This window comes from Melospiza melodia, chromosome 7 (assembly GCF_035770615.1).
Source record: "Melospiza melodia melodia isolate bMelMel2 chromosome 7, bMelMel2.pri, whole genome shotgun sequence".
Lineage (NCBI taxonomy): Eukaryota > Metazoa > Chordata > Aves > Passeriformes > Passerellidae > Melospiza > Melospiza melodia.
The window spans coordinates 4065418-4080288 of NC_086200.1; the positions used below are offsets into that span (position 1 = coordinate 4065418).

The 14871-nt window shown below is 50.0% G+C and overlaps 1 protein-coding gene across 1 annotated transcript; it reads right to left on the reverse strand.

Annotated features, from left to right (window-relative positions):
- Positions 1 to 1878: 1878 nt before the first annotated feature.
- LOC134420460 (olfactory receptor 14J1-like) lies at positions 1879 to 2397 on the reverse strand (the record flags this gene model as incomplete). The annotated part of the gene is made up of 1 exon (XM_063160628.1): positions 1879 to 2397. A coding segment is annotated over exon 1 (519 nt), but the record flags the coding sequence as incomplete, so codon positions are not given.
- Between the last annotated feature and the right edge of the window lie 12474 nt (positions 2398 to 14871).

A 14871-nucleotide genomic window follows, 5' to 3' on the forward strand; every position in this document is an offset into this window, starting at 1 on the left:
AGAAAGAAAAGTTGAGAAGCCAAAGCTCAATTAGAGCATTACCTGACCACTTCTGTAAAAAATAATAAAAAATGTTAGTACAAAAAAACTAATAGCAAAACATGGGATGAGGAGAACATCTACTCCTTTTTTGGATGCAGTGGAGAATACAGTAATTAAAGAAAAAAGGCTAAGCTACTTAACACCTTGTTTCTCTCAATTTTCGATATTAGCACAGGTTTTCCTCAGGACAAGTGTTCTCCTGAGCTGATAGATGGGCACAGGGAGCAGAACAGTCCCTGTAATCCCTGAGGAAGAAATTGTTGACGTGCTGATCCTCTCAGATGCTCACAGGTGTCTCCGGGACTAGATGGGATCCATCCTAAGGGGGTGGGCGAGCTGGTGGATGAGCTCCCCAAGCTGCTCTCCATCATTTCCCATCAGTGCTGGCTCAGCAGGGAGGTCCCAGAGGACTGGAGGTGGCAGTGTGAGCCCATCCCCAAGAAGGGCTGGAAGGAGGATCTGGAGAACTCCAGACCTGTCAGCCTGACCTGGGTGCCCGGCAAGGTTATGGAACAGATCACCTTGAGTGCCATCACAGGGCACCCACAGGATGGCAGAGGGATCAGAGCCAGCCAGTGTGGACTTCAATATCTGCACTGATGATCTGCATGAGGAGACTGCGTCCAGCATCAGCAAATTTGCAGATGACACTAAGCTGGGTGTGAATGTTGATCTGCTGGAGGGTAGGAGGGCTCTGCAGAGGGACCTGGACAGGCTGGATCCAGGGCCCAAATCCAACAAGGTGAGGTTTTACAAGTCCAAGTGCCGGGTCCTGCACTTTGGCCACAACAACCCCTGCAGCGCTACAGGCTGGAGACAGAGTGGCTGGATGGCAGCCAGACAGAAAGGGACCTGCAGCACTGTTGGACAGCAGGCCAGACATGAGGCAGCAGAGTGCCCAGGTGGGCAAGAAGGCCAGTGGCTGCTGGCCTGGATCAGGAATGGTGTGGCCAGCAGGATCAGAGCTGATGGACTCAGCACTGATCTGGCCCACGCTCTGCACTCAGACAGTGCTGCTGCAGCTCCAGACAAGGAAACACAAGGGGATCACTGCAGAAAACTTCGCTGGGAGATCATTTAGCTCCTTTAAAGACACCAAGAGCACAGACCCTCATTGACACAGTCTGTGGACACAGGGAAGGTGCAGAGAAACTAAATGAGAAATGGCACAAACAATGGTTTTACTTTGTGAACAATAATAAAAAACTAAAACACAGGGGGAAAAAAGGACAAATCCAAAAGAACTATCAAAGATGATTTATATTACAAATTATTTATATTACTTGGCCTGTCCCTGCTGCGCCCCACTGCCACTCCCAGGGCTGTGCCCAGCCCCAAGAGCACTCAGGCCCTGCAGCAACACCAGGGCCACCAGGGCAGCAGGGCAGGGCCATGGAAGCAGCACTGGAAACACCAAGTGCTGCTGCAGCTGGGCACAGCTGCTGTGCCAGCACTGATCTGCCCCCAGCTCTGCACACAGACATTGCTGCTGCAGCTCCAGAGAAGGCAACAAAAGGGCATCTCTGCAGAAAACGTGGCTGGGACATCCTTTATTTCCTTTAAAGTCACCCAGAGCGCAACCCCTCATTGACAAAGTCTGTGGCCACAGGGAAGTTGGAGAGAACCAAAATGAGAAATGGCACAAACAAAGACATTTATTTGTGGACAATATGAGAAAACTAATATAAAGGAAAAAAAAAAACCTACAGTCAAACCAACAATAAGATGATTTCGATTACAAGTGGTTTGCAGCAATTGGCCATCAAATTAATGTTCCTGAAAGCATCCAGTCATCAGTCTCCACACTTCAGCCTTGAGCTCCTTGTTCCTCAGGCTGTAGATGAGCGGGTTCAGGGCTGGAGGCACCACTGAGTACAGGATTGACAGGGCCAGATCCAGGGATTTGGAGGAGATGGAGGGGGGCTTCAGGTAGGCAAAGGCTGCAGTGCTAACAAACAGGGAGACCACGGCCAGGTGAGGGAGGCAGGTGGAAAAAGCTTTGTACCGTCCCTGCTCAGAGGGGATCCTCAGCACAGCCCTGAAAATCTGCACATAGGAGAAAACAACGAACACAAAACAACCAAATACAAAACAGACACTAACTGCAATGAGCCCAAGTTCCCTGAGGTAGGATTTGGAGCAGGAAAGCTTGAGGATCTGTGGGATTTCACAGAAGAACTGGCCCAGGGCATTGCCATGGCACAGGGGCAGGGAAAATGTATTGGCTGTGTGCATCAGTGAATAGAGAAAGGCAGTGGCCCAGGCAGCTGCTGCCATGTGGGCACAAGCTCTGCTGCTCAGGAGGGTCCCGTAGTGCAGGGGTTTGCAGATGGACACGTAGCGGTCGTAGCACATGATGGTCAGAAGGGAAAGCTCTGCTGAGATGAAGAACATAAAGAAAAAGAGCTGTGCAGCACATCCTGTGTAGGTGATGTTCCTGGTGTCCCAGAGGGAATTGTGCATGGCTTTGGGGACAGTGGTGCAGATGAAGCCCAGGTCGCTGAGGGCCAGGTTGAGCAGGAATAAGAACATGGGCGTGTGCAGGTGGTGGCCACAGGCTACGGCGCTGATGATGAGGCCGTTGCCCAGGAGGGCAGCCAGGGAGATGCCCAGCAAGAGGCAGAAGTGCAGGAGCTGCAGCTGCCGCGTGTCTGCCAATGCCAGCAGGAGGAAGTGCCTGATGGAGCTGCTGTTGGACATTTTCTTTGTCTTGGCATGGGCATCTGTAAGAAAAGTAATCATGGAATAGTTGGGTTTGGAGAGGACTTGAAATATCCCAGCACAGCCTTGGGGCACTTTCCCCCCACTGCCTGTCCAGGGCTCTGCTGCCTGGAGCTGTCCCTGCCAGCAGCTGCTTCCCTGTGCCCAGGGCTGGGCCCTGCCAGTGCTGCCAGAGCCCAGCCCAGCCCTGGGGGCTCAGCTCTGCCCTGCAGACACCTCCCAGCTCTGGCACTTCCCAGGGACAGCTCTGGCTCTGCAGGGTTATGGCAATATCAGTGCAACCCTGAGGAGGCTGGAAATGTTTGATATTGACACTGCCTGTGAGTTGTCCTGTGCTGATTTCTGTCACTGCCTGCTTTATTCAGGGCTGAGATAAAATTTTTTATTTTTTCTAAACATGAACTGAGAGATGAATATCTACGTGCAATTTTCCATCCCAGCAACCCAAAGCAGTAGATTAATAAAGTTTTCCCTTTTATGCAGCCCCTGCCTTGCTGTGCTCCCTGCATAATCTACTTGGAAATATTCTGCAGTTAAATTAAAAGATGGGAGCAGTCCTGGACAATGCAGCATCATCACAACACAAGGAGAACACTTCCAAGCCTGACCAGCTGTCTCCTCCCACCCAGATCTTGTCCCCCAGTGCTGGGAGCAGCTGCCAGGGCTGGCTGAGAGCTGTCCCTGGCAGGCAGCAGAGTCCCTGCCCCAGCACAGTGCCCTGGGCTGCGGGACCCTGCTCTGCAGGACAGCCCTGGGCACCCCTGGCTGCTCTGCACAAGAGACAATCAGAGAATGTACTCACAGGGTCTGTAGGCATTGGGATGTTTCAGCTTTAGGAGATGGCTCCAGGAGCTGCAGCTGCATTGTCCTGCAGCCAGAGGTTCCTGTGCCAAGGGCTGGCAGTGATTCTGCCCCAGGCACTTCTCAGCACCTTCCCAGCCCTGACTGATTGAAGCTCTCTGTGCCTCTGTGCTGGAGCTGGGGTGGCTGCAGGCAGTGCCCTAGCCCTGCTGGTCTGGCAGAAGAGCTGCTCATCGAGAGAAATGTGCTTTTGAAGCTCCTCTTGGTTACCAGGAGCTGCCTCTGTGCCAGGAGCCCAGCCCAGCTCGGCAGCACAGACACAGCACCAGGACTTTAATGAGCCTCTGGGGCTTTGTGCTCAGGCCCTCAGCATCAGTCCCTGAGAGGTGGCTGAAGAAACGTCTCCAGAACTCCAAGTCAGAATCCAACTCCAAAGTTTCTTGGACTTTTAATGGGTCCCACTGAGGGGCACAACTGAGAAAGTGTCCCCAGGCCCCAGGCAGAGCAGAGAACTAGAGACAGTGATGACAGGTGGGGACAAAGAGAAGCCAAGTGTTGGAGCCCTGGGGAGCAGGAGGGTCTGTGCCACCAAGGGTTGGGAGGAGACACCTTGTCCTGAGGCCCTGAGGCCTCCTGGCACAGCCCCAGCCAGGCTGGGCACTGTCAGCCCCTTGTCCTGCCCTCAGCATCCCCCCCTAGCCCACATCCCAGTGGCCTCAAGGATCTGGTGGAAGGAGTCCCTGGGGAGCCTGGGTCAGGAATGCCCTTGGGGGCTCCTTCATGCTCCAAGAGACTGCAGGTTTTTCAAAGAACTTTGGGTTTGGCTTTTGCCTTGGAGTCTCTGAGAGGTTTGTGCAATCATGGCCTCCAATTATCTGCAGTAATTATTCCCTGGAGAGGCTTTGTCCGTAACAACACTCAGTGGGGCTCATTAATACTACAGGGTACTTCAGTTATTTTAAGGTACTTGGTTTTTCCCTTTTGATACACACTGTGTGAGAGGTTTTGCAATCATGGCCCCAGTGATCTACTTTATTGAGTCCCTGGAGAGCTTTGTACTGACATTCAGTGGGGCTCATTAATGCCTTGAGATACTCAAGGTTTTTAAGGTACTTTATGGATTTAATTATACTTTTAGGTACTTTTAAGGAATTTCCTTCCAAAGTTGATTGTCTGAGAGGTTTTTGTGCCATCCTGGCCTCCAATTCTCTTTTCCAAGTGGTCCATGAGGAGCCTGTGTTGGGTATCTTCCCCCTTTCTGTTTTACAACAAAGATGGAACTGAAAGAATTTTATAAGACTTTCTAAAATCATCCAAACAAACATGAGAGAATTAACAATACAACAACAATTAAGAAAATTAAATGTCCTGTTTTAGCTAGACATCATCCAATCCTTTAGTCCCTTTGATTCAAAGAGTTGTTTGACCCAGTCTTTGTTTTCCACTTGAAACTTCTCGAACCGTTCCTTCAGTACCTGAATGCTCTTGTGGATTTACTCGCTGTGGCTGGAGAGGTTCATGCAACACATACCCTCAGAGTCTACACAGCCATGCCCATGTGCCCAGAGTAAAAACTCTATCGTTGTTCGGAGAGGTGGCATATCTGATGGTCTCTATGTCTGAGAGCAGGCCACTCATTGTGAGTTAGGTAGCATTGGTTTGCTTACTTAACAGGCACCCAAGATGGTCTAATGGTCCTAAAGTTTTAGGTGCAGCCATCCAAAGTATTTCAAATTGAGGGTGCTGCCATGTGATACCTGGATTAAAGCTTTCAAAGCCATCTCTTGGATATCATCCAATACTTCTCTGAGGATACCTGCTGCTTGGTCATCTGGTAGGCTGTGTTGTCCTTCTCCAGCTAGATGGTTGATTGTCAATTCTGCCCTTGCCTCATTATTAGCATACTCATTGCTGTTAGCATAATAAACACTTCCATCCCTCTTCCCACCAGGTGTATTCTGTAGGTGACAACAACATAACATATTTTAAATTATACGTGGTTGAGACATGTGCTTTAAACATGGCCCTCATTAGATCATTAAAGCAAGCTATGTCATTCCTATGGTCTTTAGAAACAAAGATCCTTGATTTCCCTGCAAACCAGTGGCTGATACCTGGGATTCTCCCCCCTTTTTTCATAACATAACAGGGCAATGAGGAATTTTGAGGCTATTTGCCAGTCTCCTTCCTTAACTGGAGGCATGGTCCAGGGTGGAGAGGAAATGATTGACAGTGAAGGCAGGACCTGCAGTTGTGTGGTTGGAGTCTGGAGCTTTTCTCAGGGCAGAGGTGAAAGTTGTGGTAGCAGGAAGTGGAGGAGCCAAGATGGAGGGAGGGTGGTCAGGCTCCTGAGCCATATTTTGGCTCGTTCTGTCTTGAGTCTCCAGGGCATGATGCTCTAAGACAGCATGGCCATTGCCTTCTTGGACCATCATTAAAGGTTTGAGAAAGGCAGGTTTGAAGGGAGGTCCCGAGTTAGGAGTTACCAACGGATTGAGTTTTCAACACACTGCTTCCTGGTCAAGTGTGGTGTGGAAGATGGGGAGCACGCAGGGTGCAATGGGGTCCCTTTTGATCAAAAATTGTACAGTTTAAATCCCACTGAGTCAAAAAATTCAGTGGTATGGATTTCATCAGCAGAGGCATCTGGAAAATTGGTAATGATCCACCTCATGATTGATTTTTATTCGTTCTTTGAAAATATTTTGTCATGATCAGTGAGAATGAAAGCATCCATATATGCTGCTTTCTACTTTGGACATCTGGCTGCCCATTTTTCTCTTTCTCAGCCTTATGGGGAAGAGCCACAGGAACACTACAAATTAATTATGGGACATGGGTGCATACTGTAAAAACAGAGTGACTAAATGGGCAATGAATGTCTTGCATTTCCCCAAACCCACCTGCAATCCTATGCAGGTGAAACTGTCATTGTCCCTGCTGATCCTGGCCAAGGTCCCTTGAAGTAACGATGAATCTGCCTAGCCTGGCACAATCCAAAATCCCAGGGAGCTCTGACCTATCCATCAGCTAACCCCAGCTGACATGACTGACACAGGGAGCCCTGAATGTCATGGTCCCTGTTCGGGCGCCAAATGTCACAATGAAGGTGGCTGCAATAAACCTCTCTGGTTCCCTGACTTCAGGGCAAGGGTGGTGAAAATGAAAAGGAGCAGGATCAATGCAGTTGTTTAAAAGGAACTTTAATAACAGGGTGAAAAACAATAAACATGGAGAAGTCCAGCACAGTACAAGGGGTAGGATCGTAAAACCTGAGTCAAGGAGGAATCAGCAACATAGATACTTGGGGCTTGAAAACTAGAACAAGAGCCTATAGGAGAAATAAGTAACTAATAAACCAATAGGGGAGTAGAACTTGGACAACTTAGCATAACAACACTAAAGGCTTATGGGGGACTTCTCAAGCTCACCCTAAGTTAAAAGAATGACTCCTAGGACTTGAAACTCACACCCAGTTCTTCCGGGGTAAAATCTGTCTGACTCTGAGTTACAGCTGGGCTAACTCTCACATTGCTGATTTGCAATGGTCCCTTGGGGCCATGCAGCCCAACAGAGCCACAATGATGTCCTTGGTTCCTCGAGGCTTCACAGTGTCACAATGTCCCTTGGATCCATAGTGCTCTGCAGTTTCACAATGGCCCCTTCATTTCACAAGGCTCCCAAATGTCACATTGGTCTCCATAGGAAGGAAACCACGGAGCCCCATGATTCAGAAACTGATGAGTAGAAACCACCAAAGGCTAAGGCAAGCCTGAACTGTCTGTCCTGGCGGGTTTGCTTGGACCAACCCTTGGATATTTGAAATTATAGATGTGGAATCTTAATTTCAGACATTTGTGCCTGGAGAAGATGGATGTTTTTCTTCCATAAAAAGAAAAGCACAGAGCCCTTTCCAGTGTTGGCAAAACTAGTAAGTGCTGGCACTTGGGAGTCAAAGACCAGGACCTGTCTGTCCTGGCAACTTTTGTCTGGCAGTATTCCTTGGATACACAGAAACTTTGAGGTAGAATCCAAATTTTGGCCATGGATACCTGGAAAAGATGGACAGTTCTTTTCTATACAAAGGAAAGCCCAGAGCGTCAGTGTTTCAGGGGCAGATGGGAGTGGCCTTCCACATTCCAAGGTCGGCCAGACCTGTCAGGTGAACCCTGGGAGTCCATGCCAGTCACACCTATTTCATGTTGCCTTGGTTCCACAGGGCCCTGCAGTGCCACAATGGTTCTCTTGCTTCCATGATGCCCTCAGGTGTCATAATGGCCCCTTGGTTTACACAAATCTTTAAGGATCTAAATGGTCTCCATGGTTCCAAAAACCCAGGCTATCATAATGATCTATTGATTCCATGAAACTCCTCTGTGTCACCATGGCCCCTTGGTTCCATGGGCTCCAGTGGCACCACAATTATCCCCTTGGTTCCACAACTTCCCATAGTGTCACAATTGCCCCTTCCCTCCATGAGGCCCTGCAGGGTCACAATGGTCTCCATGATTCCATGGGGCCTTGCAATGCCACAATTTTCTCCACGGATCCATGGTGCCCTGCAGGATCACAGTGACCCTTTGGCTCCATGAGGCCCTGAAATGCTACAATTGTCTCTTGGTTCCACAAAGCCCCGTGGCTTCACATTGGCCCCTTGGGACCATGCGGCCCAACAGAACCACAGTGATGTCCTTGGTTCCATGAGGCTCCACAGTGTCACAATGGTCCCTTGGATCCGTGGTACTCTGCAGTGTCACAATGTTCCCTGCATTTCAGAAGACCTCAAAGTGTCACAATGGCCCCCATAGTTCCTCAAGAGTCCACAGTGTCATAATGGCCCCTTGGATCCATGGTAATCACAGTGTCACAATGATTCCCTTGGTTCCATGAGTTCCTACAGTGTAACAATGCCCTTTGGCTCCACAGCTCCCCACATTGTCACAATGGTCTCCATATGTAGGAAACAACCGAGCACCGGGGCAGATGAGAGTCAGTCACCAGAGGCCGAGTCTCGCCACACTTGAGTATATTGGCAGATTTTGTTTGGTAGAAACCCTTGGATATAGGGAATTTTAGAGGTGGAATCCTAATTTCAGGCATAGAAGACTAGACAAGAAAGAGAGCTCTTTTCCATAGGAAGGAAAGCACAGAGCCCCAGTGCTTCACAGTCAGATGAGAAGTGGCCCTTGACATGTCAAATTCAGTGGGACCTGTCAAACAGCCCCCAGGAGGCAAAGCAGGCAGACCTGTTCCATGGTTCCTTGATTTCATGGGTCCCCGCACTGTCACAGTATTCTCCTTGATTCCATGAAGTCTTGCAGTGCCACAATGGCTTCTTGGTTTCATGAGACCCAGCAGAGTCACAGGTTTCCCTTGGCTCCATGCGGCCTCGCTGTGTCACAATGGCTCCTTGTTTCTATGGGCCCCAGAGTTTGATTTTTCACCCCTGCATCCATACTGCCCCTGAGTTCCACAATGGTCTCCTTGATTCCATGAGGCACCATGAGGTCACAACTGACCCTTGATTCCATGAGGTTCTGTACTATCATTGTGGTTGCTGTCAGAGGCTGGATGAGATCGATGTCCCGAGACACCTTGGGATGCTCAGAATGCCCATGTGGGGCCAGGGCCGGGTCAGGCCTTGGTTTGTGATGGGACAGAGGCCCGCCCCCAGCTCTGGCCTGGCAGAGCTGTCAATCACACAGTATGGGCAGTGCTAACATAGTTCTGATTGGCTGAGCTGTCAATCAATCACACACAAGCCGCTGGTCCCTACCATAGCTCTGATTGGACATGCAACTGGCAGTCTCACACCAGGGGCGGGCCCATGACAGCCCAGGATGTTAAAAGCTGGGGCACGAGGGCCGTCCAGGGTCTGGATCTTGCCTTCTCCTGTGGTTCCTCTCTTTGCGATGCTGGAACCCCAGCAGTTGGTACCTATGTGCATGTTGTTCTATGGATCTTCTGTCTTTCTGTTGTTCTCTCTTTCTCCTCCTTCTAATCCTACTTACCTGGAACATTTTTGGGCAACTTGACATCTTAAGGGTTAAGGGATTTTAGGTTAAATGTTTCAGAATCCAAGGCACAGGGAATATTTCTCTGTCTGCTCTGAGGGGTCCTGACCCCCAGAGAAACACTGCCTTTCAACTTCACCCATGGAGAGGACTTCCAAGACTTTGAGATAGATTAGAATTTACCAAAGTGTGAAATAGGTAATAGAGAGTACTATAGTATGTTCCTTGGGTGAGAAATTTAGGTTTTGGGGTTATTAGTATGGTGCAGATATGAAGCAAGATGGAGGAATTGGGGTGTAGTCCCTGTCTTCTTCATCTGCTCTATTTTCTGCATTGTTGGTAGCACAGGGTGATTGGTCATGGAAAGCACAGTGCAGAGGTTATGTGGACAGTCAAGGGATGAGTTATTGGTAGATAAGTAGAAATAATGCACCTTTCAAGTGTTTATTGGATGAGACAATGTTAAAAGAGCTTGAAACTGTACGTTTTGGAGCCATTTTGCAGTGCTTTTCCAGTGCACTGAGCCTGGTGTGGACAGCAATGCAAAACTTTAGATAAGATAACAGTAAACAAGAAGCTGAAGACTGAAAAAGTCCCATGCATCTCTTTTTACCTGGCATAGAACTGCTACAGGAGGGATTCCCCCATCCAGGGACCCCCAAGAACGGCCCAACATAAAACAAACATCAATAAATGGTGTTATCTGAGTGGATTTTTGAGGAAACACTTGGCTGACAATGTTTGGAATAAGTTGGCTTTTTTCCATAAAATTGTTTACTGAAGGGTGTTGTCTTAATTGGCCAATCATGTGAAATGTGTTGATTATAGGACCAGTGAGGTCCACCTGTAGCAAACCAAGGTATAAAAGAAGAGGATTGAAAAAACAGGTGGCTTTTAGCCCTTAGCCTTCTGCTCTGAGTCTGTGTCATCTCTGATTCAATGGTGACGTTTGGGCATCTATGGGGGCTATTGGGAATCCTTTCTGCACGTTGTGACCCAACAGGAGTTTCCCTAATAAATTTTGCCCGAAGGTCTCACTGTGCCCATGACATGAACCCCTGTGAGTGTCTGGGACATCCTGGCTCTTTGGCAGCCTGGGAACTCCTGGGATGTCACCGTGGAGCCCCCGTGAGTGTCTGTGACAGATCGGTTCCTTTGCAGCCCAAGGTCCCCTGGAATGTCACCATGGAATGGCTGTGACTGCCTCTGACCACACGGCCCTTTACAGTCCCCAGAAATTCCTGGCAGGTCTCCATGGAGCCCCTGTCTGTGCCTGTGACATTCCAGCTCTGGAACAGCCTGGAGACTCTTGGAAAGTCCCCATGGAACCTCTCTGAGGACCTCTGACAAATCTGACCCTTAGCGGGCAACCATCACCAGGACCCTGTTGCTATGGTCAGGTTCCATGGCAATCATCACCAGGACCCTGTTGCTATGGTCAGTTTCCATGGCAACTGTCACCACCCCCCTGTTGCTATGGTCAGTCCCTTGGCAGCTCCATTGAGACCCCTTGCCAGGGGTGGTTGCCATGGACACCAGCATTGATTGTCATCCATGAGGAGTCTTGATTTTCGTATCTGTTCAAAATGCATTAGAAGGTGTTGGAGGCCAATATAAATTGGACATTGCTGATATCAACCAAAACTGGAAAAGACAACTAAACAGGACAAAACAGTTCTCTCTTCATTGTTTTCAATTTAGTATATTCATTTTGAATACACTTCTGAAATGTGACAAATTAACCACGAAATAATTGAAAACTTGAATGATTCCCAGAGACTTGTCTTGTTTGGGTATTTTGAACAAATATTTATGAGCTTTTCTAACTGAATTCCTGAACTGAGAAGCTCAAGAACAAAGAGGCCTCTGGAGCAGTAAAATTCATCATCGTCCTCCAAGTGGCTGAAGATCCATCCCCATTAGAGCAGCAATGAACAGAAATGGGCAGAACAGCTTTGTGGCTCCCCGAGCTTTGGCATGGGCCCTGAGCCTGGAGCAGGAGCAGCTCTTGAAGGCCCTAAGGCCGAGGCTCTTGAAGGCCCTGGGCAGATGGGATGGCAGCAGGGGTTGCAGAGCTCTCAGCACTTCAGCCCGAGAGCAGCAGGGCAGCCAGGGAGCCTCCTTTGGCCTTGGCCAAGCCCCTTCCCCCATGGCTGGGGCTGAGTCCTGTGGCAGCTGCAGCTGCTGCTATGCCCTTGCCAGGGGCTGAGGCTGTGGGGCAGTGCCCAGAGCAGCCTGGCCTGAGCAGAGCTGTGGGGCCAGAGCCGGCTGGGCTGGGCTGGGCTGGGGAGAGGCCCTTGGTGCTGCCCAGAGCTCAGGGCAGCTGGCAGAGCTTGCAGGGAGCTGGGCTGGGCTCAGAGAGCCTGGCCCAGAAACCAGCAGTGTCCATCTCAGCCTGGCTGAGCGTGCAGGGGCAGGACTCAGGCCAGGCCTTGTGGGGCAGGGCCAGCACCTGTGCAAGGCATTGCAAACAGGCAAGTGGCCCAGAGAGGAGGCTGCTCTGTGCCCTTGGTGGCATAGGCAGAGCAGGGAGGTGGCCCAGGACATTTGTCAGTGCCAGCCTCTGTGCCCAGCCCTTGGCAGCCCTGGCTGCTGAGCCCAGCTTTGGCCTGGGCTGAGTTTGGCTGTGGCCCAGCTCCATCCTCCTGCAGGGCTCATGGCTTGTTCTCAGCCATGGCCAGCCCTGGCTGCCTCTCTGTTGGCCCAGAGGCCGGCAGAGCCTGGGGCAGGGCTGTCTGTGCAGCCCCACAGGTGCCACAGGCTCTGCAGGAGGTGGCAGAGGCTGCCCAGCAGGGAGGCCATGGGGCACAGAGCCCCAAGGCTGCTGTGGGCACCACGGCACAGGGGCCGTTCCCAGCCGCAATGCTCCTGGCCTGGGCTGGGCCTGCACAGGGGCTGGGCCACCATGGCTGGGCCAGCACAGGGCCACAAAGGGGCCACGCAGCCGCTGCCGGGGCAGACAGCAAGGCCAGGCACACACAAGCAATTGCTGAGCATTGCCTGCGCTGGCCAGCCTGACTGTGCCAAAGGCAGAGCTCAGCTGCCCTTGGGGGCTGCAGCAACAGTCCAGATCCCAAAGAGCCTCCATGGCTGTGCTGGAAACCAAGGCTGCAGGAGGGAAATGCAGGGCTGCTGCGGGATGGGGAGGACATTGAATTCCAGCACACACCTCAGCTCTCTGATGATCCTGGCACCATGCTGGTCCCTGTTTCAGACTGGAGCAGAGCAGATATTGATCAGACAGGAGCCCTGCGGGTCTGTCAAGAACCTGCAGCTTGCAAGGTACTCTGCTTTCCCTCAGGTGCTCTGAGAGATCCAATCCCAGCTGGGCACCTCAGGGCAAAAGCGGCACTGCGTGTTCATGGCCACACAGCTTATGTCTGCCTGTAAAGGGGCACAGGTTTTTAAATACCTGTTAGTTTCCTAATATACAAGCAAATCTTTATTATCTGACTCACTTGAGAACTTTTAGGAGATGGTATATTTTTCCACAAGGAACACGAATTTTCTGGATCTACTGGATTCTTGTACTGATTCCAGGAAAAAATATCAGACTTCTTCTCTATGTTAGTCACCAACATTTAGTCTAATATTTCATGATCCTCTTCCTTCCAGTGTTTCCAGCTCTCATGTTTAAATGGCCACATCTAAGGACATCTCTTCACTTGACCAGCCTGATCTATGACCTTCCCATTGATCACAGATTTCCTTCTTCAGATGCTCTCTGGTCATTCAAGCGCCTCTCAACTGAATGGCTTCATGCTTTGAACTTTAGGGAATTGTCCAGACATTCTGATTTTCAAATATATATCACATTAGACAACAACCTAATTGTCATTATATCTATCACAGAATTACATTTTTTATGTCTCTGTCTAAAACTGTTCCAGAACAGAGATCTCCTGGGGATGGTGGACATGTCAGATGCTGCTGGGACATCACAAAGAGCTGAAGTAAGAGCTGTGATGGTTATTAAACTGTTCAAATGTTCAACTTGTATTTGTTGACAAGAAACCTTCCTATGCCTCTGAGTGTCACCAGACCCTGAGCCCAAAGGACACAAACCTGATGAGTTGTGGTTCCCACTGCAGGGGCTGCACTTGGACCTTGGCTCTGCACAGGAGAGCTCTTCATCCCCTTTCTCTCTTTTCCTCCCTCTGGTCATGGAGGGAGCTCCTGAATTCAGCCTGTGACTCGTGTGTGCAAAGAGCAAATCTGGGCAGAATTGGGGGAGGGAGGGTTTGGGGGGAATTTGGGATCTGTGCTGGGCACAGAAGGTGTTTTCCATTCCTTTGAGAGTGTCTTCTGTGCAAAGTGGATTTAATATCCAGCAGAGGAATGGCTTTTGCATTTGATGGAGCTGTGCCTTCCCTTGGCTTTGTTGGCTGACAAGAAATGAACATCCCTCTGTGTCTTGGGCAGCTCCTTCTCCAAGGAAAGCAGGTGGGAGTTGGAGCCAAGGAGCTGAAAGCTGCAGGTGCAGCCTGGGCTGGAGGGAGCTCAGATTTGCACAAGGCTGCTCTGAGTGCCAGGGCTGGGATGGGGTAAATGGTGGGGTGGGAGCACGGACAGAGTCACATTGATTGTCAGCCATGGAGGGTCTTGATTTTCGTATCTATTCAGACTGCATGAAGAGGTACTTAGATTCAGTGTCAGCTGGAGATTACACGTATCAATAAATTAACAGGAAGAAGAAACCTAAATTAGACCTAGGAAATCTTTTCTCACTGTCTCTTTAAATAGAATCTATTCAACTTGAATACACTACTGGAATTCGTTTAATTAACCACAAATATTTGAAAATTAAATCAAATTACCCCCAGAGGCTTGGCTTGTTCAGGTGTTCTGAATGTTAATGAGCCCTGGGACACTGAATTCCTGCACCCAAGAGCTGAAGGCTGAACAAGTCTCTGGAGCAGGAAAATTCAGCAGCAGCCTCCAAGGTGCTGAGGATGTCAGCAGCCCCCACTGAGGCCATCCCTGCCCAGAGACCGTGGGGGAATGGGCAGACAAGGAGAGCGTCCCTGCGCCTGGGGCAGCACAACTCAGAGGCAGCAGCGGCTCCAGCTGGGAAATGGAGTGTGGAATGTGGCTGGGAAAGCCCTGCCTGGGCTGTGCCAATCAGGACACACAAGCCCTGACTCCCATCCCCGAAAGCATTCTCTCAAGGAGACATTTAAAGGAATTACAGTTGTTTGTGTATTCTGAGTTGGACTCACTGGAGAAATACCAACAAGAGATTCTCAAGAGCTGAAAAATATCTAACAGGCTTTACTGACAACTTCAGAAAATC